Source organism: Spea bombifrons, chromosome 6 (assembly GCF_027358695.1).
Source record: "Spea bombifrons isolate aSpeBom1 chromosome 6, aSpeBom1.2.pri, whole genome shotgun sequence".
Classification (NCBI taxonomy): domain Eukaryota; kingdom Metazoa; phylum Chordata; class Amphibia; order Anura; family Pelobatidae; genus Spea; species Spea bombifrons.
This window is the reverse complement of record NC_071092.1, coordinates 44,100,595-44,127,026: the sequence shown is the minus strand read 5'-3', so window position 1 is coordinate 44,127,026 and position 26,432 is coordinate 44,100,595. Positions and strand designations below refer to the sequence as shown.

General features: G+C 42.6%; 1 protein-coding gene across 1 annotated transcript in view; it reads right to left on the bottom strand.

Moving 5' to 3' along the window:
- SZT2 (SZT2 subunit of KICSTOR complex) overlaps positions 1–26,432 on the bottom strand; it is a 46,044-nt gene that overhangs the window by 8,542 nt on the left and 11,070 nt on the right. The window contains exons 19-64 of the mRNA XM_053468917.1: positions 26,208–26,376; positions 25,979–26,093; positions 25,465–25,578; positions 24,790–24,981; positions 24,468–24,571; positions 23,737–23,872; positions 23,134–23,253; positions 22,860–23,049; positions 21,776–21,832; positions 19,904–20,016; positions 19,095–19,350; positions 18,869–19,016; positions 18,496–18,588; positions 18,020–18,101; positions 17,240–17,506; positions 16,771–16,909; positions 16,393–16,509; positions 16,052–16,115; positions 15,381–15,566; positions 13,502–13,738; positions 13,114–13,324; positions 12,872–12,946; positions 12,620–12,758; positions 12,195–12,297; positions 11,610–11,739; positions 10,821–10,973; positions 9,986–10,088; positions 9,076–9,193; positions 8,877–8,988; positions 8,375–8,493; positions 8,129–8,293; positions 7,662–7,740; positions 7,085–7,261; positions 6,794–6,979; positions 6,540–6,703; positions 5,935–6,095; positions 5,413–5,510; positions 4,617–4,749; positions 4,063–4,190; positions 3,454–3,495; positions 2,818–2,948; positions 2,554–2,736; positions 2,187–2,448; positions 1,577–1,656; positions 1,305–1,427; positions 365–567 (exon numbers count right to left, since the gene is read on the bottom strand). Of these exons, the coding sequence (XP_053324892.1) occupies positions 365–567; positions 1,305–1,427; positions 1,577–1,656; positions 2,187–2,448; positions 2,554–2,736; positions 2,818–2,948; positions 3,454–3,495; positions 4,063–4,190; positions 4,617–4,749; positions 5,413–5,510; positions 5,935–6,095; positions 6,540–6,703; positions 6,794–6,979; positions 7,085–7,261; positions 7,662–7,740; positions 8,129–8,293; positions 8,375–8,493; positions 8,877–8,988; positions 9,076–9,193; positions 9,986–10,088; positions 10,821–10,973; positions 11,610–11,739; positions 12,195–12,297; positions 12,620–12,758; positions 12,872–12,946; positions 13,114–13,324; positions 13,502–13,738; positions 15,381–15,566; positions 16,052–16,115; positions 16,393–16,509; positions 16,771–16,909; positions 17,240–17,506; positions 18,020–18,101; positions 18,496–18,588; positions 18,869–19,016; positions 19,095–19,350; positions 19,904–20,016; positions 21,776–21,832; positions 22,860–23,049; positions 23,134–23,253; positions 23,737–23,872; positions 24,468–24,571; positions 24,790–24,981; positions 25,465–25,578; positions 25,979–26,093; positions 26,208–26,376 (6,477 nt within the window). The remainder of the gene's footprint in view (positions 1–364; positions 568–1,304; positions 1,428–1,576; positions 1,657–2,186; positions 2,449–2,553; positions 2,737–2,817; positions 2,949–3,453; positions 3,496–4,062; positions 4,191–4,616; positions 4,750–5,412; positions 5,511–5,934; positions 6,096–6,539; positions 6,704–6,793; positions 6,980–7,084; positions 7,262–7,661; positions 7,741–8,128; positions 8,294–8,374; positions 8,494–8,876; positions 8,989–9,075; positions 9,194–9,985; positions 10,089–10,820; positions 10,974–11,609; positions 11,740–12,194; positions 12,298–12,619; positions 12,759–12,871; positions 12,947–13,113; positions 13,325–13,501; positions 13,739–15,380; positions 15,567–16,051; positions 16,116–16,392; positions 16,510–16,770; positions 16,910–17,239; positions 17,507–18,019; positions 18,102–18,495; positions 18,589–18,868; positions 19,017–19,094; positions 19,351–19,903; positions 20,017–21,775; positions 21,833–22,859; positions 23,050–23,133; positions 23,254–23,736; positions 23,873–24,467; positions 24,572–24,789; positions 24,982–25,464; positions 25,579–25,978; positions 26,094–26,207; positions 26,377–26,432) is intronic.

Below are 26,432 nucleotides of genomic sequence, written 5' to 3'. Positions count from 1 at the left end.
TAAAATCGCATCAGCATTTATAAAAATGCTGTGTGCCTCTCACATCTTCCTTAACCCCACCAAACCTTTAGTAACTTAGTCTAAGCTTCGTGCACCGCGTTGGCAGCCGGATATAAAAGGTTTTTTTCGAGGCACTCTGATAGTATACAGAGGCATGATTTATGTGCTAAACACATGTTACTTTATACAAAAGGTAGGTTACCTCTGTGGCTGCAGAACATCTCTACATCGAGACAGGAGAGATCAGAGACACCGCTATTCCTATGTGACCCATCTATGTATCTGTACCACTGTGACACCATTAAAGACTATGTGAAGAAATGAAGGGCCACTATGGCCTTCATCCCTCATGTCAGAAGCTCACCTGCGAGCTGGAGACGCTGGCCGTAGCTGCACGAGGATGAAGCCGGTGCTCTGGAGGTACTGGATATATTGTTGCATGAATGCAGTGCACAGCTCCTGAAGCCACGGTTCCTCTTTGCCCTTTCCCGGGGGCATCTCTGCCGAATCACAGCTATGGCTTCGGTCCCTTCCCGACGTGCCGGAGTCATTGGAGCGATGGCGCTTCTGAGAAAACACAGACGCAAGAAAACATAATAAAAAACCATTCCGTGTGTTTCTGTGAACCATGGTCAACAGCATGCGTCTGTCACTGATTTTTTAATGGCTAGTGATGGTATCAAGATTGTAAGCTTGCGAGCCGGGCTCTCGCCACCTATCGGTTTCTCTTAGTCTGTCAATTCTCATCTTGTCAGACCCCTTGAATATATGTATTGTATTAAGCGCTGCGTAAATTGTTGGCGCAATATAAATAAAAGATAATAATAATAATAATAAATGGTATATAGGATGAAACTTCATTACAAGAATATACTCATATAAATATAAACTACAGCTAAACAGTTTCTTCTTCTTGTCTTAACAGCAGATTTTTTTTAAAATACATTTAATTCACTTGCATTATCCATGCATTAGGGGTTTTGCTGCATAGAAATAACCCCAAAAGAAACAAATTTAATTAAAAAAAAGAGTGTTTTGATAATCATAGATCTCAGTGGCAACTATCTAACTTAAGTAGAAATTTTACAAAGTCAGAAGCCGCTACTCCCTGTAATAAAGTGACATTAAAATGATTTTGGGTAGCCCTGAACTTTATTTTAATATAGAGATCTGAGCGAAGAAATGCGAGACCACATACACGGGTCTCAAAAGAGTAAGCTAAAAAAATATGTTGTTTCGCTAACAGCCGTTAGCTTCGTCCACCAAAGTACGATTTAGGGATGTGATTTAAGAAGCCCCCATACCTTGCCTCCACTTCTGTCCTGGTCGTTCTGAACTTGCGCTTGAAAGGAAGGGTCAAACAGGAGCGGGGTGGCACAGTAATGAACGAGGCGCGCCGACTGCTTCAGGGCGTCTAAATCCGCAGCCTGTAAGAGACGTTCTAATTGCAGTACTCGCAGACATTATGAGATTATATCGGGTAATAAAACACCGGAACATAGCTTACAGATGGAAAGCAGGCAGATGGGAAGTAAGAAGAGAAGATTTGAAGGATATGGGGTGCTTGTTCACTTACGCTTATGGGCATGTTGGACTGGGCTGACCTCTGCTGCCAGGTCACAAACAAATTCTCGATTTTTAACTGCTTTTCCACCTCTACAGAGAAAGAGAAAAGGAATATTTTGCAGTTCAAACTAAAAGCAACACCGACAGCCCTGCAAGATAACACCTTTATATCACACAGTCAATGCTCACAACCACACATAGGCAGCAGCAAAAAATAACTATATTCGCTTTAAAACATTAATAACTAAACATGTCCTCAAAAAAGCAGCCAGATTTATTGTATAGTTGTGACTTTTGGGATTAATGTGAGTTATTATTTAAATAAGCTTAAAAGGCATTTGGAGCGCTGGTGGTATTGTTACACGATGTAAAAATATTGGCGTGGCCAATTGCGTGCACAATGGCGTGGGTCCCCATCAAAAAACAGTATGTCAGTTTAACTAAATAGATTTTCGGTCACAATGAAGGAAATTCTCAGTTGCTCCCCCATCCCCGGGTAACCCAATATGGATAACTTAAAAGGCTGAACTTTTCGCCTTCCTCTTGACCCACGAAAGAGAGACCCTCCTGTTTTGTGAAGCGTACTACAGCGTATTAATGTTGCCATTATGACTTCAGACCTTTCCTCTCAGTGCTTTTAATTTCCAGAAATTGAGCTCCGTGCCGAGACACCGTGTCCAGTTCCGAGGAGAGATGCATGGGTTTCACCGGCATGACGTCCCGAAGAACTTCATCGAAAGGCACCATGTCTGGGGAAAAGTGCAGCGTCGGCAGACTGCGTCCGGACGTACTGAGCCGCGTTTGCTCCTTGTTAGGGGGCGGCGTGGGGCTCCTGATCAGGGCGTCCACATCAAGGCTGGAATTTAGGAAGGGATTGGGATCCTGGAAATGACGATAAAGTACTTATTACATCACAAGCCCATTATTTACTGGAAATATCAGAGGCTACACAAAGCTGTGCCTGGTGGGTGGCAGCGAAGATACTACCTGCTTGCTGTCTTCATGCCATGGGGTGTCAGCGAAGCAATAGTGATGGAACAATCCCATTTTCTGGCTCAAGAGACAGTGCACCACGTGGGCCCGCGCGTTCTGCCACTGGATCAGACGCACCAGCGAGCGACTCAACGACGCGCCCAGGTCCGGGGACCAGTTATACGTGTACAGGGTGAGCTGTTGGGAAGTGATTTGGGTTACAAAAAACATTTTAAAAAAACACTGACAAGGGTAAAGTCAAGCTCAGACATCAGCTACCTTTTTGTCTTGAATCTCAATTATGAGAAACCGCTGTCGGGGGGCCAAACCCCGATGCGGAGATGAAAGGTCCAAAGATCTCTCTGCGGATCCGAGCTCCATGGCTTCGAAACGCTGGAAGCCTTTTTGTGCTGGGAACGTAAGAGGCAAACGAAATGATTACGCAGAACTCTCTCATTCTACGGAGAGAAAACGTATAAAACAAAAGCGTATAATCGGGACACACGAAGCAGCTGCGTACTTGTATAAAATAAAATTAAAAAAACGAGGAAAAATATATTCTTATTTTTATAAAGATTTGTTAATGTATATTATAATTACTGTAATTATCATAATTATTTGATGCATCCCTATAAGGTAATAGTGACCTCTAGATCAGTTAGCGTTACGCTTATTTATACATTTCACGTTAAATATATTGTGACTTTAAAACAAACGGAAGATTGTCGGCATCGCTTGTACCGGCGTCTCTGGCACACCGCGTGGAACAGAATCAAACGTGATTATTCTGATTTGCAAAACGGTCAAGATTTGACACAATTAGCACAGACATCACCCGGTGCGCTAGCGATTGTGCCCCCAATTAACCTATTAATGGGCCGACGGCCGTTGCACACCACGTGGGGTAAAACTTACACATTTCCACCTTGTATACCACATCATCATCTCCTTCGCACACTGGGATTTAAAAGAAAGACTCATAAAATTCTGATTGATGTTTACGCCTGGAAGGACCCTTTTTTCTACATACATGTGTGTTATAATGTATGAATTACTTTACACATTTATACGATTCTCACTCCCACTCCCACTCCTTCCAGCCGTCCCGGTGTCATAAGATACTTTACAACTTGGTTATAATTAGTCTCAATACTCTCCTATCCCTCCTCATCCTTCTGTATCGGGAACAAATTCTTTTATAAGTAAAGATCCTGATCAATATAGCAACTCGTATGTTATGCTTCCCTCTACTTCGGGAATGGAGAAGCCATGGCTTTTAACGACAGGGTGGGTATTTGCTATCTGATATTTCACACAGTTAGCCCTACATTTGGCATGGGTAAAGTCATGTAAACTACAAATTTTGGAATCTCATCCTATTTACAACAAAAAAAAAAAAGCTCTGTGTTCATTTGAAGATCTTTCGAAGGAATTCCCGAAGACAGGTGTGGAAGGGGTTAAAGTGTAATTAGAGCTATGGTGTAATTTGGACAGGTTGGAATGTAGGGTCGGGGGGGGACCTACCTTGTCCTGTGTTGGATCGCCACAGGTGAAAGTTACGTCCCAGGACTATAAGCTCCCGAGCAGCGGCGGGCCGCGGTGGGCTATGCTGGCCAGGGCAGTAAGGAACAAATTCCGGTCCCTCGGCCCCTCTGATGAAACAAGCAAGCTAAGTTCATCGCTCCAAACCATATGAGAAACACGCAAGAAATATCTATCACAGGTACTCACTTTACTCTAGAAAGGTTAAAAATAGATTATTTAAGCATAAATTAATTGGTTTTCTTTTTTTCAAACAGTTCTAGTTTTTACATAATATGTTTTTCAGACAGCTACATATTAACCATTTGTAGTTCTTGCTCTGTTATCCGAGCCCCAATCTACTAGACAAACACAGTGACATCATACTACATGTGGGAAACAACAGAATTTCTGACTTACACTTACAGTTTGGTAATACATGAAAGATAATTTTTCCTCCTCACTATGCAGAATTTTGATGCCAGCTACCCCCGCTGTTATTATACACCTCCCTTAAGACACCTCTTTCCCAAATAACTCGTTACTGTAGAACTCACGTGACTTTTTCAAACACTCTCACGCTGGTGTCACTTGCCAAGGATGTGATAACGCTGAAAAGTTCCTGCAGCACCGAGGGAAGGAGAAAGCGTGAAACGGTCTGCGCTGAGCACAGCTGGACCGACGGACACCCTGCAGGCAGATTAACAGGAGGGAACATGTATTAGTGTGTGTGCATATAAATTATGTATATTAATTTATATATATATATATATATATATATATATATATATATATATGCCGTATTGGCTCGAATATAGGCCGCACCCTTAAAGTTTGGCGCTATTTTAAAGAAAAAAATTAATTTTAAAGAAAAAATACACATTAGTGGAACGGCAAAACAGTGTTTTATCTAATGAACAGGAATACATGTATTTTAACATTTTTGGTATCTATTTTATACCCCCCCCTAGAATCCTAGTGGCCGCCCAAGTAGGACGTTTTATTGCGTCTTGGCTTTTTCAGCATTGTCTACGCATGAGCATTCTAGAGATCGCTTGCAGCCGTGTAAATCGTGTGATGCGGCAGCAAGAGGGCAGCTCCCACACACAGCATTTCACAGAAGTATGGTGATTTCCTACACCGATGCTGAAGTGAAAAGGTTAATTAGAAATATAATATAGCGTATCTTGGTGCAATTTAAGAAAACGGCCCCTGAAAACTCTGAAAACGGCCAATTAACGACAAAGTACGCCTTACATGTACGGGCTATCAATGCCTTAATGGGTTTAAGGGCAACCCGTTATCCTTAGGGGGTTAAAAATACAGTAATGCGAGGATGTTGGTGGCACAAACCTAGTTGACTCATGAAGTTCATCCACTGAAGGCAGGTGTGACTGTACACGGTGTGCAAGGATCCGACGTCTCCTTCCTCCAACTGGATCTGTCGCTTCCTTTAAGGGATAATATACACATTACATTTATTTATACAGCGCCGGCAGATATACACGGAACCAACATGCTGAAATCCTTCAACTTTCTACTAACAAAGCATGAAAGCCACCCATTAGCTCCGTTAGAATGGATTATAATAATATTTCATTTTAGTTCCGCTAAACTACTGAATATGCTACGGATCCTTGCACTATGCCGGTAAGAACTGACGTTTGTTTTTAATACCAGGCGGCAGCTTCAAAAGCAGCTAATTTATCATAAAAAAGACAGGACCCTGCCCAACTGATGAGCCAATCGATATAGTATTCCAATTCCAAGAGGCAGCTAATTTAACTGTAAACGTGCAATTTAGAATATTTCGCGACAATGAATATTATTACAGAAGACGGGTCTTACGGAATCAGCTTTTAGCAGTGAGGTTACCTCTGCGCATGCTCCATGCCTATGCCATGTCGGTCCGGGTAACTTGGCGCTTTCAGACTCTCGGTCTTGTGCCGCCTGCGCGTTCGTGGCTCCTCTGTGCGTTCGCTAACAATGTCGTCGGTGGTTTTGGGAGGACCCAGCTCGCCACTGTCTGGCTTACTCTGGAAACGAGCATAGGAAATAACCAATGAGATGTGTTTTACCCCATTGCTGCGGTGGCACAACTACCCCCCCCGAAACGCACTCAAACCAAGTGCTGCATAGAAAAGATGGCCTCGCACAAACCGACGGCAAATATAAGACATCTTTGCATCCCAGATATATCTAAAATAACTTAATATAATAAACTATACTTGGCCATTAAAAAGCATTTATTGGGCCAACCATGCAACACAAACAGTATTTATACCAAATACTGCACTTTCTACATATCATCTTAACATTTCAATTCCTTTTTTTGTTTAAAAATATGACATTTCCACTTGCCTTAGATGCCTCTGGTGCTTAATATATAGTATTTATAAGCCCAATTGGCTTTAACAAGATGAGATTCTACCAACAATTTGATCTAAGGTTCTACAGACGGAACCCCGTCCGCTATTTACCAGCATATCCCAAAAGCTCCGACGTCCGCTCTTGCTGGGAGGAGTGATTGGTTCCGCGCTGGAAGGCGGGGTAGAGGGCGGAATGCTCACGGGCGGAGGGCGGGGCTTGGTAGAAGACTGCTCCAATCCCTTCATGTCTGGGAGGGACTGCGAAGGGCACTTGCCTAAAAGCCAAGAGCAGAAAGGCGGGCATGTGAATTAGGCTCAGCTGTTTATAGCTCGTTGACGGACCTCCTCCTTATTCCCTTTCGTACCATTAACTGAAGCCTCTTGGTCTGCGGATGTTAAAGGGTCCACACAGAGGGGCATCTGCAAGATGGTAAACTCTATGATCACATCACACAGGGCATGACGCAGGGAGTTGCAGAGACGCTCTGATAATTGAGAGGAGCTGATGTTTCCCTTTTCCCACACGTCGAAGCGCACCAAGGTCAACGGTTCTAGAAAGGAATTGAACTGATTATTAAAGGAAGCACGAAGATAGGAGATAACAGCACAAAGGTTATAATAAAACTAAAAAAACAGAGAAGGTGAAAAATTGTCACCTGAATTTTCAGGACAGGATTCCGGATCAAATCTGTTTACTTCGGTGAGAGAATCGAACGTGCCAGCGCGGAGATCTGAAGACACAGGGCAGGTGACCACAGGCGGACGATCACCATACGCCTGAGTGATCAAAGAACCGTGTTGATCCACAAATGAAAGTGCAATGCAGGCAATGCCTAGAGGGATGCAGAATTCAGAGTATATCAGTGACTGCTGAGCATCACCATCCATACCAGGACAGAAAAACGTGCAAGAAAACACATTAAGGACATCCAAGGCCATCTGATCCTTCTTCTGCAGTTGGATGACTATTTCCATTATCCGTATACTCTGGTCTATAACGGCTTGGGAGATAAAACATTCCCCATCCTGGAATGTAACTAGAATTTCACAGTTACATTTGACATCTGTGCGCTGTTTTTATTATATAATAATTCATTTATATTTCTTGGTTGCTCTATATTTATATATTTTATGTTAACAGGTGGACCATCTACTTGCGCTCAGGAGGAGATAAGGATAACCTTAAGCGGATCTAAGCTGGGAAAATGATATAGCCTCATGCTCTGTCATTACCTTTGCCTCCTGTGCCTTGACCTCCGGGTTTATTGTATAAGAAAAGGTCCAGTTCTGGCAGCGAGCTGTGATAGTAGTGCTGTAAAAATAGGAAAGACTCACATATAGAAACATGCATGTTACCGAGGTTCCCTCCCTGAAATATTAATGTCAGCGATTAATATCGCAGGGAAACAGATAGCGTAAAGATACTAAGTAAAACAAAGCATGCTGTCCCGGGGTGGCTGCTGACGCTGCAAATGCCACCCTGGGGCATACAGACAGATAATCAGCTCAGCACATACAACGGAAAGAGAGGAATTCGGGGCTTAAAACTTTCTGTGTGAGCTGAGTTTCGTGAATAACACAGAACAGCTCTAACGGCTACGGGGGAATAGTTTGGTCTCTAAGCCAAATCTTAAAGAAACACATACGTAAAGGAAGGCTTCCAAACCACACGGAGCCAAAAACCAGCCATGTGTCTGTACCTGGAAATGATGCTCTCCGTTACTGTCTGTGTATTTCGGAGTATGCAGGAAGATCAGCAGGTTCTGGCGCAGGTAGTACGCCATGGCTTGAAGACATGACAGCGAGGACCGTGGGATTGTGAACAGCAGCACCTCTGTCGGAGGGGTTCCTCTGGGCTGGACGAACTGCAGATGAAGCACCGATACGATGAGCTACACAGACACATTTAGCGGAAGGTCTGCGGCACGAGCCAAGAGCCCACTCACCTCCACGTCTGCAGGTGTCAGTTTGCAATTCCTCTGCAGCATTACCGTGATAACGTCTAGTGTCGCCTCATCGAGGCGTTTCCGGAGCACCTTGACCAAATCATCTGTGATCTCCGACCCTGCGACAAGAAAATAACTTTTTTTATCATCGTATTACACGCTGGTCCACAACATGAGTCCTTTATTTTTTTTATTTAATAATTCATTCTTTTTTGAGCACGAAGAAAATAAAACATTAATTTTATCCTAGGTACGCTCTGTTGGCCGATAGCTGGCAAATCAGAATGGGCAGGAAGGAGTATTTCCACCCAGATGTCAAAGCCACAGATCAAGACACTTTGTACAAGAATTTAAAGAGGGACCTAGAAAGGGTGGCATGTACTCTGCAGACAGAATGGGATTGACCTTCCTATACAACTGAACTACACATAATAAATACACTAAGTTAGTTGACTCATCACCTGCAAAAATAGTTATTTTACACCTGTTAGTAGAATCTTACCTGCTTCTCCAACTCCATGCACAAGAAGAAGAATGTGTTTGTCCGTCTGTCCCACAGGGCGTGAAGAGTCGGTACTTCTGGAGGACGCCAAGTCTAAGGACATGCGGCTCCCCTATAAAACAAATAAAACTGGCCGTTTAATGGCTGGAAAACCACACATTCACTCTTCTCAGGTATCGGTCAAAGATTAACGCTGTACCACGATCTCTTCTGAATAAATAGGCTCCTGACTGCGGGACAGCGCTAAGGAACGAGACATCGTGGACTGAGATGAGTCCAAGTCCCACATTCGGCTGTTGCTGGAGGTTTCAGACAGTCTGTATGGAATGAAAGGAGCGGACAATGAGCTGGTTCGGTTCCATACATTTACTCATATGGAGAAGACAAAAAATTATATATTTTACGTTACTGATAAAGATATAACAAAGTCCTGCGCTAACTACGGCTTTGAGAGAATGGTATACACGTTTTACATAAAATAGCACCATCTGACTGTAAAATAATGGCGACAACATGCTCTATAATTACAAACTAATATATATCATTGATAATGTAGGCACAATTATCAGGATGCACCAGAACGAGAAACAAATTTAAGTATTTATGTTATGTAAAGGGGCACACTTGGTGTGTCAAATAGTCCCGATTGATCATCAGCTTGTGGTTAATTTCCCGATTCTAAGATAAAAGTGATGATTGTACTAAAAATATATATATTTTTTTTTACCAGATCACACAGAAAACAGGCACAAAATGTAGGTATCAGCTAACAAACAGAGGATGTGTGAAAGAGCTTTGGGGCATCGAGACACCCCAAATCCTAACACACATGAAAGAGGAGAATTTAAATATGGGTCTCCAGCTGTCAATTGAGAACACTTCTTTCATGACTCAGGTCCGCTGTGTTGGCTGGTGCCAGTTTTTAGGATCTCTACTTCACTAAGGTTAAAGGTTTACATCTGACCCCAACCAGGACCTTCCAGCCGCAGCTGAACTACAAATCCCATGATCCTCACACAGCTAGAAATAAGACCTGTGTCTTGGTTTTGAGGATTCTGAATAAATAAGCACTGGTATAAGGAAGAGATCCCAAAGCATCTGCAATTTACCTGAGATAAAATACCGCTTTGGTGGAGCGCTCCTGATAAACAAACATGTTTTTCCTGTTCACCACCGAGAAGGCGTTCAGCACGGACCGCAGAGACTGAATAGCTGCAGAAACAAAATGGTTAATACGCAACAAAAAAAACATCCCGCGCTCAAATGCAACCAACACGTCATGCCGTCACCAACGTTTCAGAGCAGAAACGGTTACTTTCGAATTCAATCTAACGGAATATCGCTGCGGACTGCATCACATTTAACACTTTGAACTTGAATTCCGCCTTCACATGTCTAAAGAAAGAAATCAAACACCACGTATGGATAAAGTAAAAAGGTTTTGGGTGTCTACTTTCTCTGCGTCCGTTTGATTTAACGCTGTGAATTAACAGTAAGGTTATTTTCAATATATTGGATTTTGGCTCTGTTATCTTTTATTCAATACGGGGAATATTTTGGAGGCAGCACTATTTGTTTTGATCCATGGGATCACTGGCACATATAACACGAAACACAAACTAGAATATAAAAATTACACGTTAACTTTTAAACTTTGATAAGCCTTCTCTATTCTCGGAAAACATTCCAATAAAGAGGAGGTGTTTATTTGATAGATCATTTGAGGATTTCCCTCAGTGGTGGGAAAGGACAGCTTCTGGCCATTTGGTTGAACTTAACTTCCACCGCAATCCTCAGGTTTCCAGGTACCGTGGATGCTGTAGTAGCCAAAAGCTGGTAGATGGATGAAGCTTGCCAAGGCCTCATTTATGAATGAAATTCAAAGCGATTCGGACAAATACCTCTCGGATTAAGAATTTATAAAGATTCAGCACTATACGTTACCCCTTGAAACACCCATGTTGGGTCCCATTTTGAGCCGCGGATGAATATGTATCACTGTTCTCCAGACCACGTCGCAGGCAAAGTGTCCGGGTATAAAGTGCATCGTGGCTGCCAAATAATCCCGCGGCTGGTAGCTCTCTTCTCCAGAGTAATCTGCAGGGGCATGTACAGAGAGAATAAGATTTCCGGAACTCAGTAACGATACATTACAGGGAACTCACAAAGATTAGCTTTCTCTGTTTTATAACTTGCTGAATAATAAGATATATTTAGTGTTATGAGATTTGATCCTCAACTACCCCAACGGAGCAAATTATCTAAACGTTCTCACATGAGGAAAGGTGTCTATTTAAATAGCACAAAACAGACTTTTTGGCTTAAAGTTCTAAAGTTACATTCTTAACGGACTTAATAAACTGTTTTTCCTGTCTTCAGATACATCTCAGCACTAACCCAATCATTCTGAACAAACCTAACGATCGCCCTGATTTCTGCATCCAAATCAAATTCCCCCCCCCAGCATCTGTGGACTACACAGATCTGAACACATTTCTACATGTTGGGCATTAACGAGTAATCTGCATAACTTTTGTACCTTTTTATTTGGGCATACATTTATTTTTCACAACCAGCCTGTCCCCTTAGCTGCAGTTACCAATTATGCTTTTTTGGGGGATTAAAACAGAAAACCCCCAGAGAAAGAGAGTTTTAGCGACTATAAAGCTGAGCTCCCAAGTCAGTGCTTTTAATTTTGGACTGTAGGGATAAATAACTTAGCTGACCGATTACCTTCACTGGTGAGGATTCTCTGTCGGTACGAGGCATACGGACTCTCGCTCTTCCAGATGTCCTCTTCGCTCTCAGCCACCAGCAACGTGTTGCACAAGTGGGTGTCATGCAGATCCTGCAGCAGTAAGCGCTAAAAGAGAGAGCGACGAAATAAAAGAATAAAGAGAGATGTTGAGGAGAGAGACCTCCTAACATTATATTGGCTTACAGGTCTATATGTATTAAGCCTCAGAGATCTTTCCATAACACTTCCAAAGCTCTGCTGGCCAACCACTCATGTTGTGCTACTTTGCTTACTGCTCTAGACATTGCTTTCTCCATCCATCTGGGCACCCCATGGTTCGGTGATCTATCATTGTATTCATTCCTCTTATTAAAATTAAAACATCGAAAACTTTTAAGCCACCTTTTCAGTTTCTATGACTACAACCTTTCAGCGTTTGGCTTTGTGTCACATGACAATTAAACATACGTTACAAAATGATGAACATGATTAAAGAATTAAACCACTTCTACACAGACGCCCTGTAGGTACGTATAGCCACATGATCACAATAAAGATTCAATTAATGTCAAAAAAGTTACCTGGTTCACAACCCGACATATTTCGCCTACTTTTCTCACTACAAGCTGGTGCAGCACCTCGCTCTCCGTGACTTCGTCCACTCCATCTTGAGAAGCGCCAACGCTGGAAAACACATCTCCCTTAAAGGACAACTGTTGCAGTGTTTAGCATAAGTGCATTTATTAGATAAAACTACCCAGAGCGTGTGCTTTAGGTTGGCCATCAGCAGATTGTTAGTTTAAATGTCACCTAAAGAAAAGGAAGATCAATGGAAGCGTGTGGCAGGACCAGCATTGTCTAATCGGGGGGACCTAACCATTTTAAATCAAGAAATCAAGTGCCACAGCACCATTATATTAACCCAGAGAATAACTCCCGTGCCTGCTGCTTCCTGCCTGATACCGTCCCATCACCAAAGGGTTAAAACAGATTTATTATTTGCTACCTGGCGTGAGTGCACACTTCAACTCGATCCTGATGAATCTTCACAATGAGCCAGAAGTCTGGCATCAAGGGGCAGCGCGAATCCTGATCACTTATCAGCGCATCTTCACATTCGGAGTCACTGCTGCCACCGTCATATCCTGTAAGCACGAAAGCCATTTGATAAAGGAATCAGTTCTCTATGTATCACGGTGTTCTATAAGGGTACAATAATCATATAAAAGCAGACATAAGGCTCTAGTGACCAGCCTACCCAATTGATCGGAGTCCATGCTGCCATGACTTGAGACCAAACTCTGCACGCGGCTGGGTCGCTGTCTCAGTCCACCTGTGAAAGTTAAAAGTACTTGGCAACTTGCAATCAAAAAATCTTATCCAATTAACGGATGCAAAATCAGAAGATTATCGGTGGAGGGAATAAAAATATAATAGAACAAGGCAGAGATTAGGGGTCAGGAGGACAAGTGTTTGGGAGAATGAAGCACATTACGTTACCTGAACTGGTCGCGGCCCCAGACTGCACCGACTCGGGCAGGCTGACCTCTGATGATGTTTTTGTCGGGGTGCCCGTCTTCTCTGTAGTTAATGGTTCAGATGCCGTTTTACTGCTCTGGTCCAGGATGGACATTCCAGACACTACAGACGACACGTCACTATCCGAAACCTCCGCAACATTCAGGCCCCATTCACCTGCTTCGTCCGATACCTTAGATAAGAGCCACGGAAACGGAGGATTTTATAGCTTTTTTTACATTCTGTGATGTAGTTCCAATATATTACCTTTTCTTTTAAAGTTCAAACTTAAATGCAATCAATTGGGGACTTGCAGACTTTCAACTGACAACGCTGGATGAGGGCAATGTTTCATGAACAAAGTGCTTACCTTCTCGTTGGCGCTGTTATCCCGAACTGGGGCTTTTGTTTCTGCCCCCTCCTGCACATGCTCAGCGTTTGAACCGGCCACTGACTCCTGCCAGGGAGTATCTGTCTGCGCGCCAAGACCCTTTGCCACGGTGTTTACCACCCGATGAGCACGATGGAGCCTGCTCAATGACACATAGTAATAATCCTCCTCTTCTTCATTCAGCTGGTAGCCAGACAAAGAAAGACGGCGGAATTCCTGTTTTAAAGACAAAGAACAGAGAAGTTACACTGACTTATTAAAATAATGAAAGTTGGGATCAGCGGACGACAGTAATGCAAGGGGCTGTTTTTTTTATAAAGTTTCCCCAACTATTTACTAAAAAACAGATGGTTTGCTTTTCCGGACAAGTTACAGAAATTAGTTTAATATCCAAAAAAAAAAAAAAAGGTAACAAAAACCATTAACAATTTTAGATTATTTCGTTTCAAATATGGAAGACACCACCACTGTGCTGATTTTTTGTAATTTTAAATTAATATTCAGGAATATCCTGGAAAAGTAGTAAAAGCGTGGCTTGCTCTAATTGGGATATAGATGTGGTGACAGATCAAGGAAACAGTAATAAGACTGTTCACGCTAATAAGAATTAAGTCCATATTCTGGTCATGTATGTGAATGATAATCATCTCCATGGCATCACGTTTGCTCAGGATGTTCTTGTTCAGAAAAGGCATGGAGGCAAGTCTGGAAAGACATGGAAATCTATCTAGAACTTCCAGAACATTGCATTCTGGGTAAGAGACAGAGGCAGGGGATGGCCAGGGTCCTAAAAGATTCTTACAGGGTCCTTGGTGGGTCCACCAAGCCAACGACATATTCGGGATGAGGTATTAAAATTTATTAGTATTAGCATTGAAAAGACGTATTTTACCCTGAATTTTCATCTCGGTCTTTGCACACCTCTATTCCTAATATGTTTAATATATATATATATATATATATATATATATATATATATATATATATATATTAAAAGAATAATAATAATATATAATATATATATATATATATATATATACTACTCTTGCCTTTACAGTACCTGAGCTGGTCTGCCTCTTAAAGGCACGAAACCGCAATAGGACTAGGGCATTTAATTAAAATATCACACAGGTTTAGCTTGTATGCATACATTGTGTTAACAGTGTTAACAGACCTACGGCAAGCTAAAAAAAAGAAAAAGGTTAATCCAGACGGACAAAAAAAAAACCCGCAATGAATTTATCTACCGAGAAGAATACCAGGCATTACACATTTAATTAAGAAAACAAATCCCTCATTTTACATCTGCGAATAACTCTCTTGGGATCGTTAAATGGTTCAGTTCTACAGCACCGATTCAGCTACGGGAACGTAGCACAACATTACAACAGAATGAGCCATAAAAAAAAGCATAATAGTTTCTAAAAATACCAACCCGTTCTCGCAGAATGTGCAGATAATTGGATGCCAAGTTGTTCCAAGCAAAACAGATTTCTCCTGGGTTCTAGAAGTGGCTTTGAAACATGGCCAAAACACTGTTGTTTTTAAGATATTGCACTTAACAACTGGAGGGCCACAGAGGTGTGAATGAGTTTAAAGGGCCCCCCCCCGGGCTTTAACGGGACTGTCTAGTGTCCCACGCTGTTCCACCAATATAGGTGGCACGTTAAAGTACTTTGTAACTACTTTCATATGCATTGTTTAGCTGTAGATAATAGAAATAAACTAATAACCTTTAGGAGAAGCTGCAGCACCCATCTGTGGTCTTATTTTCATGTGGCAGAAAACTGCTCTGATTAAAATCAATAGGAGCATTATCTGCCGAGCAGGAGACGTGTTTTGGAAGCCCATATTTTACCTCCTTAAACTTCTGCAGAGATTGCTCTGGCCCAAAGACAAACTGGAGCTGCACCAGTTCCCGGTGACAATGCGGCCTTCCTTCTGATTCACAGACATGGGAGAGAACCTTCCGCAGGACTAAGCGGGTGATGATGCGGGAATGTCGAAGGGCTGACACCAGCTCATCTTCAAGCAACCACCGAATCTGAAATAACAGGTACAGAAATAAACGCTAGTTTGGAGGCAGTGGTGAAAAACATATATTTTTCTGGCACAAACAAGAACGATCCACCAAGACAGGCAAATACATTCCCTTTGTAAGACACACGTATCTTTTTGTGCGCTACTTTGCTGGCTCTAAGCTTCCAAGACTGAGGTTGAAGCGGTAAATGTTGTATCCCGATGCCTAAGCTTCCAGGGCCATGTGTAGAAACACAGGCAATACAATCAGATCTGTCGGCTTTCTTACGTCCTAAGAGATGCAACCTCCAACCATCAAGACCCCCAAACGTGTTCTACCACAGGACCTCCATGCAAGGATTAGTAACGTGGGGACGCCAAGAAACCAGAATGTGGCAGCGAGGAGAAAGGGAGCTCTCACAATGAAGGGACACAGAAAACACTACTTTTACAGTAACACATCCAATTCAGCGTCAAATAAGTGTAAAATATGGAATAGCGTAAAGTCACCTCGTTCATTGTGAAGTCTATGGCCTGTCTGTGCTCTGCAGGAAGTCTGGAAAGAGCAGAGTATCTGCGGAAAAGAAGACGGATGTCTAATGAGACGTCACAAATGCTTACGGTAAAATTAAGAACATTTTATTTTTACTGGAAAACAACATAAGGGGCCTTTGCTCCATTAGCCACCATTCTGGAGCAGATTGTACATTTTCAGTTGGATCTGATAGATCATCAAACTATTACATGTATATATTTCCTTTATTAAAAAGGTTGCAGGTCTGCACAAAAAAAAACAATTTTCTAATATTATTTACTGAAGAAAAATGGTAATTTTGCATATGAAAACTTACCTTTGGTCCACATTGGATGGGAACCTCTCAAGGACAGGAGGGATCTCTTCATCGGACCGGTATGAAGATGGCTGTGCAGGGGAGCGCGGGAAAGACATGCTACTCTCCGAGGTGTACCTTAAGTTTGGGACATTGTCATTCATAATGATTAGGCTAATAGAAGGCCACTTAAACTTGTCACAGTCCTCTCAGAGAGGAAATATGTAATATATGTTCCATAGTACACAACAGAAAGACTTTTCATTATAAATCAAACTTATAACTTTGTCATAATTAATGACTTCTCATTTTAAATGCCATGTAACAACGAGAACAACAGAATGTACGGCGAGTGGGCAAAATACATAATTTAAGAACAAATCATGGGTCGTAAATTACCGAGTGTGCTGGGAGTCACCATTCACTCCCTCAATCTCCAGCGGTAACGTCAGCACATATATATCCAGCATGACGCTCAGATCCCCCAGAGAAATGCTTTCCAGGACAGCTCTGTTCTCCAGGCAGCCAATAACCTCACCTAGAAAGCGATGGAATACAAACCAGACAGGGCATTTTACAGACTCCAACGTTTAGTGCTGGAATGAGATGAGTGAATTTTGTTATTCTTATGCTGGTATTCCTATAGGGAGAAGAACAATTACTAGACCACCTTGCCAGTTGGATGCCCAGTGGATCCCCAAGGAATGGGATCCATATCAACCCATCATTCATGGACGTATTACCACTGATCAAGGTAAATCAATACAGCAACAATACCACTGCCAACATCTGAGGTTGTGGCGATTTGGGGCAATAATAGTAGGAATTATAGTAGGAGAGTGACTGTATGGATAATTTCTCAATTTACCCAGACAAGTTGGTAGCGTGAGCACAGCCATGGATCCATGCTGGTTTTTGTGGCTCACTGAACAGATGAGGTGAACAAAGAGCGGAGGCATCTCGTGCTCGGTAAGGTCTTGTCCGTTCAAAGAGTCTCCCCCCAGAACGCTGAACGAGTCTTCGTCCTGATTCACGGTCTCTGACTCAGACGGGGATCCTGCGTTATCCGAGTGCTCGCGATATTCCACCTCCAGGTCGGGGTCACTTTCTGTAGTGACGCCTCCTGCTGATGTGCCTGCGGAGGAGCAGCCAGACCTGTGTTCTACAAACTGATAAAACTTCCTACAAACACAGACGAGAGCCATGACACCAATTCTAATGTGCTCATTTCTTCTACCTGCAGTATGACCTCAATCCTTACTTCGAAGAGTCATGCGTCTATCCCACGCATTGCACCCAATAGGTGTGTTTTGTGAAACAACTTTAACGCATGTGATAGCTGCATGGTTCCCTTAAATGCCCCCTTTGTAAATTAATTTGCCCCCTTTGCCTGCCACTATTTTTCCACGCAGGTTGTTTCATTTACATTTTTTTGCTGAGTTAGCTTAATTCCAGCTTCCAAACACAGCTTTGCTGCCGATTTATTCATCTTCAAAAGCTATGAAACAAACACACTGAAGAATAGGTGCAAAAAGCACCATTTTGAACACTAGAGACAAGCTCCATTATTCATACTTTTTGCTTTTACTTGATCTCGTCTCCTGGTTTTATGACTTTTTTCTAATACGTTAAACATCAGAAGACCTACCTTCCTCAACAGCCAGCTCTGCGTCTGACACTTCCACGTCCTCACTGAGCTTCCGGGTTTCCACCTCCAGAGGGGGATCCTCCTGATGACCAGAAGAGTAGACATATAACATATTGTAATACAAAATAACAAACCTAACCACCGCAACAAAACATTGCTTCTGGTGCTGCAAATAATATCAAAAAGTATGTAAGCAGATCAATCAAGCTTCATTTAACAGAAAGCATAATTCGGTGCCACATTGCCTAGATTGGAAGCCCGTTTGAGCCGGGCCCTCCTCACCTGTTGTCTCTGTAAGTCATTTGTTATGTTACATACTACTTGTTATGTTCTGTCTACCCATTGTACAGCGCTACGGAATTTGATGGCGCTATATAAAACATATAATAATAATAATAATACATTTCTTTATAGCTTCAGCACACCACAATCCATTGAAAAGCTTAGTTTGTCTTAAGATTGTCAATGTCACCTACCTCTTTCTTTGGAGACGAAGGGCAGTAGAAGAAGTAATGAGGGTTTGAAGGCACTGTCTTAAAGTGTAAGCTTCCTATCGCAAGGAATTTGTCCTTTAAAATAGAAAATAATATTCGTAAAGAGCACGCTCGGGCCACAAGAGACTCGTACACGAGATCTGGCTACTGTATCCTTAAAATTGTTAAATTGTTATTATTCTGAACGGATAAACGGGAGCTGTTGCTGAAGCTGGAGGCACTTAGTCTGAGAAATATCGCAATACCTAAATGGCAGAGCTTGGGAATAGTAACTGTACCATATTACTTAACGTGGCAGATGAGTAACATGATGGACATGCGCAGTTCTTTTCTGCAGGGGGGGGCAGTGAAATACCTGGATGACCCTGTGCAGATCAGCCGACACCTCACAGGTCTGTCCGGTATCCAGGAGGGACAGCGGGAATTCCGAGTGCGTGCTGCTGTGAGGCTCAAAGGCGGACATCGTCTGGTGTTCATGTTCACTGCATTCCTCGGTATCCGCACTAACAAGAGAAACAGACCATGGAGACAACGCTTTCAGCAAGCAGCTGGACTCACCTGAAGAAATGAATGCCTTGTACCTGGACTCGGAGTAAAGAGCGGTAGCGTCTCGTACGCCTGTCTCATCCTCCTGGTCTAGGCTGCCGATGCGGAAGCTGGCTTTTCTGATGGCATGCATTCTCGGATGGGACTCGCGGAAAGAACGTAGATGTCCACAAAGCGTCATCAGGAAGTTGGTGATATCGATCTCCTGCAGCTGCTCCTCACAGTAATCTACCGCAGTAAGCAGGTCTTGGTGGGACACCCAGAGAGATTGCTGAAGCGCTTTGAACAGCCCTGTATGGGAAAAGACTTATCGTTGAAGAAAATGAAATGTTCAAGAGTTCGGACAGAAATGGCACAATCCGCAACTTCTTATTGAATCTGCTTGCTTCAGGTTCTGAAATCCTACTTTCTAATCAATCAGAACCAGTATCCGTCAAAAAAAATGCATGGCATTCTTAAGTTTTGTTTTTGGATTCGTTGGTTTCATATTTTAAACAGAATCTAGGCATCAGAAAACACAAATTGACATGTTTTCTATGTCGGCACAAGAAGCGATCAACATTGGCAAAATATCCCGTTTCACCCAATGTATAATAAATACCTGTTGGTGGTTACTGATTCTTAGAATTTAACGGCAGAAAAAAAACACGGTCTGTCTGTTTTTCTTAAGGGTAAATACTTAATGAGTCGTTGGTCTTGTGTTAGATTCAGGAGCCATGTGCCTATCGCATGCATATTTAAATTCCCTCATTGTATTACCCTCTACCACTTCTGCTGGGAGGTTATTGGGTTTATCTACCACCCTCTCTTCCTCCTCTTCATTTCTATAGAAGCCAGACCTGACCTTTAACGTAGCACTGATGGTAATGTTCTTGCAACAAATTGCAGTAGTTGACTAGTTCCTTCTGCTTGGGGTGGATCGAGGGAATCGAGGGGGTCCGCTCCTGCGATTGCGACCTAAAATCAGAAAATAATAATCAGTATCCCCCAACAGCATCAATTTCACCTGTACAACATAGAATATTCACACAGTATGACAAAAAACACACACTTACTGCAGAAGCACATGCAGCACAGTAACAAAATAAAAACCCAAAGACCAAACTAAGAGATTATTAAAATTATCCATCCGACACGACTATGTTTGCTTTCGAGATAAAATATTTTCATCTGAGTGAAATTTATGTATCTGCATACGGTGAAAATACTTTTTAATTTTAGGAGTGGCAGGATTCGTACGTCGCCTGTCCTTTGGCTCCGTTCCTTTTCTCTGTGTCGGATGAGAGACCGAGCTAATGTTAAAACGTTACGGTTTGTCAAGGGGGCTCGTAATAAAAGTGAAGGAGTCATAAGCCGCTCAAGCACTTAAACCGAGAGCCGGAGAGATACAGCTCAGCAGGTCCAAGCTAGGGATGTGAATAAAATAATCCAACCAGCCATAGTTCATCTTTTTTCTAATGCATTTCATCCTTTGGAGGTCTTTTGGGATTCACCCAAGGGTAAAGGTGAGTCCAGACGTGGACCTCCTTGCTCTCTTCTAGATGAATACCAACCCTACCCCGCTGTCGAGGCCAACGAAGGCTGAAATGTATGTCTTGGGTTTTTGGTTCCCTTGTGCAGAGGATATTTGCCTTTTGGGTGGGATCAGACTGATATGCAGATGGAGATTTCTTTTTTCTGTAATGGCACAAGAAAGCTAAAATTTGCGATGCTCCGGAGCAGGGACGCGCCGTAAGCCAGGCTATAAAGCGGCTGTCTGTTCTTCATGAGCATCTCATATTCTTTTTGTATGACATAGTTCATTCGTTGGAGGACACCCCATCATGGGTCATCCTAGGTTATTAAGCAGAGAAATGGCTCATTCCGGATTAAAAACCATCCCAATTATCGACTAGCGCACCTTTTTGGCACTCAAAGGGTTACACAATTAAGCAAATGCTACGTATACCTATATAAACTGAATGAATTAACCCGGCTTTCAGATGCGTGGAATACGCTGCTACACTCAAACAGCAACAAAACGAAAGTGTATTCAAGAGGAGGTATTCAATTTAAATACAAATTAAACTATAGTAAGAAGGAAAACAAGATATATATATATATATATATATATATATATGACTAACTAGCCATGGAACACGGCGGCCATCGATGCACCGGGCTATGACATCATATGACGCGGGCAGCATGCAAGGACTGTGAGGGAGCAAGAGACCAGACGCAGGCAGAGCTTAAAGGTGTTAAGTATTCGGGTATAACGCGCATCCCACCTCTTTTTTAGGACACTTGAAATTGTCATATTATACCCAAGATTTCATGGTAACTGCTGCTTTCATCATGCATTGAGGGCCACAATTCTACCGTAACTAGAACTTTGTGAGGATGTAAAAAAAGACAAGAAACAAGAACACACACAAACCAGATCCAATGGCTGACTGACGCGACAAAGCCCCCTTCCCTGAAGCGAGATTAATTCGGGTTTGTGCAGCTGTGTCGTCATTGGACAGATGTGACTTGCGGATTTGGTAGCACGCCACTTACATGTTATCGGTAACATGACATATACAGAGTAACACGCTAAGCACATGCAGCACGCTCACCATCTGCAAGCCTCAATCCTCCCTCTGTTACGCTCCCACCGCTACACCCAGCACCCTGTAAACTCACAGCCCCCCCCTCCTGTCTGAGCAGAAGCGGCTTGGTGCATTTATACTACCTGGTTTTCAATTCCTGAAAGACTGCCCAGGACACTGACTCCTGTAGTTTAAACTCGCTGGGAAAGAGAGCAGAGCGTTAGTAGCCCTTGAGTCAACAAAAGAGCTCAGACTCAGAGCTTCCCTCTCTGCCCCGAAAAAAAACAACTTCTGTGCAAGGACTCCGTAAAAACACTGCGTTTCAACAAAGCTTCACAACAGTCGGACAAAATACCTCGAGGAGAGAAGGACATTGAACCGACAGAAACATTGAGAAGGTTGAGTCTGCCCTGGAGAGGCTACAATTTCCACCGTTGCCGAGACAAGAAGAACAGACAGAAGCGGCAGTAAAAGGTACGTTAAAGAGATCGACGCGGGGTAAACGTGCTGATGTTGTAGCTTTCTGGGCTCGCTGTCACTAGATGGTCTGGAGACACTCGAGGTCTCTAGGCTGGTGAGGGTAAGAACCTCAACATCAGGGTTTAGGGAAGCCACCCCACGGAGTAAACAAAGTGGAAGAACAGACCTAAAGCTTTAAGACCCCGTCACAGCAACAGAAAAGTGAGGATACAAAAAGAAGCCTTGAAGAAGATAGCCCATCTTAAACGCGAGCTAGAACGTAAAGAATACAGGGGAAACATTTGAAATGGGCGATTGGGCGATAGTCAATGCAAGGGGCATTGTGAAAGCGAAGATGAAGTAAGCAGTTGTCTTTTTTTAAGTATCGGTGCAGCCATAAAATACACAACCCATACAGGCATAAGGGGTCATATAAGGGAGAGCGGAAACTGTTTTTTAGGGTTTACTTTAGCCGACAAGAAACGGAATAACATTGCAGCAGCTTTCTGAAGAAAAAAGTGTAGAAAAAGATCAGTAAATCAATGCATCTGGCTATAAGATAAACAATGTATAAGAGAGCAAGGCCAGAAAAGGATATCTAATGATGGTGCATAAACCTTATAAGAACATAGACTTCTCTGATGAAACAAAATCAAAGACCAGTAACAAAGGCAAAAGGATAAACAGAAAATATTATATTCTTTTTAAATCTATTACGAGCGGGACTGTAGAAAGAGTAGAGAATCAGAATACACCATTTAGGTTCACCTGAAAAACACATCACAGGAGAGTCTCTGCTGCCGAGGGTTGATCAATAGTTCCCGCAGTGCCTCCAGTGGGCAATTATACACGTAAACTGGGCAGCGGAGGCGGCGGGGGGAGCTTGCGTCTTGCATAGAAGGTTGTCGGCTGAAGGAGATGTGTATTTCTCTCTTCTGCTCTCCATCTTGTCCGCTACCTGGAAGCGAGCGCAAGAGAACACCTTAAGCTTCGGAGCATTGTTACAGCCACCTTTCCACCGAAACATCGATAACAACCTTACCCAATGCTGGGGTGACACTGAGTGTGGGAATTGTTGTGCTGGAAGCGGTCGAGTCGCCCTGAGATGTATTTCCCTCTAACGTCACAGACAGATCCTGGGGGGTCATCAGTTTCTGTGCGTCTGGGATGGAAAGAAGTGCATTGTACTGAGTGTATACTAATGCTTACCCAGTCACTGAAATGGTAGCTTCCCTGAAAACTGCCCTGATATCACACTTCAGTATCAAAGATATACTTATAATAATATTATAATATTTAATTATATTTATAATAATATTACATTATTATAATATTATAACACCAGCTTCTCTTTTTCAGGTGTTAGCAGGAGGCAGTTGCTCAGCGGGTTCACAAGTGACCCTGCATTTGTTAAACGACAGCTCCTGTTTTGGACAAAGTCTAATGACCCAGCCACATATATAAACACGCACATATGCCCAGCATTACAAGGACACTGGCAGAGGACAACTCAAGGTCATAGTAAAGTATAGTAATTGTCCGTGTATCACAAATAATCAGGTGTGTGTGTGGGTTCTTGGTTAAAACAGCCTACCACACAACCATCTTTAAACTCTCCCATACCAGGTCTTCAATGTACGCTTACCTGAGAAAGTAGCCGGGAGGAAAGTCAAAAGCAGATGTTGTGGATTGACCAGTCGGGCATAGCAGCGCCACTGAGGGGCGCCCTCAGAGCAAGTAGTCGTCCTGCCATCTTCAGCCACCTCTGTGAGGCATGGACTCTAAAACAAACATTAGCGCTCAGCTTTGTATACCGTGCTGACAAAATAGGGCTAGTCAAGAACTGATACAAATACATATACATGCTAAGTAGGCTTTCAGAATTTTTAACAGGTAAGTTATTAAATTCTGTTAATAACTTAATTCTGAGAAATAATGGGTATTTAATTTCATCCCAAGAATGAGCCACAATGCAATTGTATCTACTACTAAATTAGTGATACTATTTCTGCCAATGACCAAGACTAGTAGCCAGTATGACTAGCCACATATCTGTAGAAAAATGTGAGCGGCCAAGGTGCTCTTCCAGTTCTTCACTGATACAAATGTTTCAGACAAACATTTATATTGCCATGAACATTTGCCAGATTACATAACTCGGTTCTATCATCAACAATTGTAGATTAATTTACTGCCAATTGCTGCATCTCACCGTTCTAGGTTTCCTAGAAATAGGAGTCAGCAAGGTCCTACTAACAAAATACCTGCTATGACCGTTTTGGTGATAATTCAAATAAAGCACAGCTACGTAACGAGTTATGGATGTTAATGTGAACTGCTCCTTGTTATAAGCTCTTTATATAAGTATACAGTTACCTGTAAGTTACTAGAAGAGTTTGATAACTCCCGGTAAGTACTGTTTTGTGGTGACGGAGAGGGTTCCAGGACATCTGCCGGTACCGATGTTGTCGGCTGCTCTTCTGCAAAGAAATGTGGAAGATATGGATGAATGGAAAAAAAAGTACAATGAACCACTCCTCAAGCCTCTAGTGTCCTGGCCCCTCTCTTAAATGTAATGGCTTTTTAAAAGCCTCACGGTTCACTCCACAGCCAACTGCCTGCTTTGCTAATACAGTCAGACTGGCCCTTACAATGAAGAAAAACTTAGATGCGGTTTATGAAATACCCTAAAACGTGCCTTTAGAGAACGAGAATGGACTGGAATGCCCCTCACGGTCACGTTCCAGAACTTGCTCCATAAAGGCCACGTGATCCTGTTCTGAAAGTGGGATCTCGCGATCATTGATGTCATTCAGAAGGCAGCTATGAAACAGGCTCAGCAGCATATCGTTGGGCAGCGAGGCCTCCAACGACGTTTCCTCAGACTCTGCTTAAAAATAAAAAGCGGAGAAGAGAGGAAGGGAAGGCGTCAGGATGTTAAAGAAGGGTAAACCAGCATCTTTGGAAAATTATCGTTCAAATGTTTGGACTCATTTAGCTATTTTCATGGAAAACAAGCACATTTTTAGCTGTAACATAATTGCAAAAGAGTTTTCTAACGATCAATTATCCCTTTAAACTTGGATAAAGGGCCTCTGGTCTTCCATCAAAAATCAGCCATTTCCAGATACAATAGCCATTTACAACATTAACACAGATAATTTCATGTTATTTTAATAGCAAAATTATGTTTTGTCTCTCAAAAATAAGGACATTTCTACGTGACCCTAAACTTTTGAACGCGTCTGAAAAACTATGGACGTTTAGGGTCAATAACTAGAGAGCTGCAGCTGGCTATCCGCAGACGCGTGGTACTAAGTACCATTTTGGCCTTCCAATGAATGTCCCCGTCCCTTTAACGTAAAGGCAATACCTCTGCTTAGGGTCAGAAGAAACATTTCAATTTGTTGACATTTTGGCAGCAGTTTCAATAGATCAAGGTGGAAAGGGACTTCTCGTATGCACTGTCCAATATGCTCCGGAGGATCTGGAAAAGATGCAATATAAATGCAAGTCACTTACCCTTTAAACCTTATTATTGCTGGTCCAACACAATCAAATCATCCAAACATCTGAACCATTACAGGTCGCTGGCCAATAATTTTATTGCGGTTTCTCATTCAGGGGCAGTTTATCTATTTATCAGTTTATCCATTCTATCAATGCACAAATTCAATTTCTTTCTGTGACATCCAGTCTGGAATATGTAATTGCTTTACCTACAGTCCTGATCCCTCCAAGGCACAGACATGTCTGAGAATGGCTGCACCCTAAAGCATGAGGCGTTTCACTTGGTCGTGGTTCCTTCAAGAACTTTAAATGCGTAAATGCGTAATTATTCCCAAGAATACCAGCCTTTTTGTGATACATTCCAGCCAGATACTCACCTGTACTTTCCATTTTCCCCAGGACAGGGGATCCCCCATCTTTATTTTGGCACAGCTGCACTATATACTCAAATGTTAGCATGATGTTTATACAACTTTGGTCTCTTGGAAAAAGCTGAAGGGAAAAAAGAAGAGATACATCCGATAAAATGTAATCCCAGTTTTGAGCCCTTCCAGTTGTAGCTGGACTATAATCCCACGGCCGTTGAGAAGGTGTAGGGGTACTCACTGCCTGAGGTATCTCAGAATATGTCAGCCCCTGCAAATGCCTCCAGCTTTCACTGCTGCCCATCACAAGCCCACTTTGTGGCTCAACCCAGCACTCGGAAACCAGATGCAGCTCAGTGTCCTGCTCTATGGCTTCTACCTCCGTGTCATTATCCTCATCTGTTGAAAAGCTAAGAACATGGAGAAACTGTTAAGTAAAGTTTAGCAAAGGCCGGAGCACATGGAT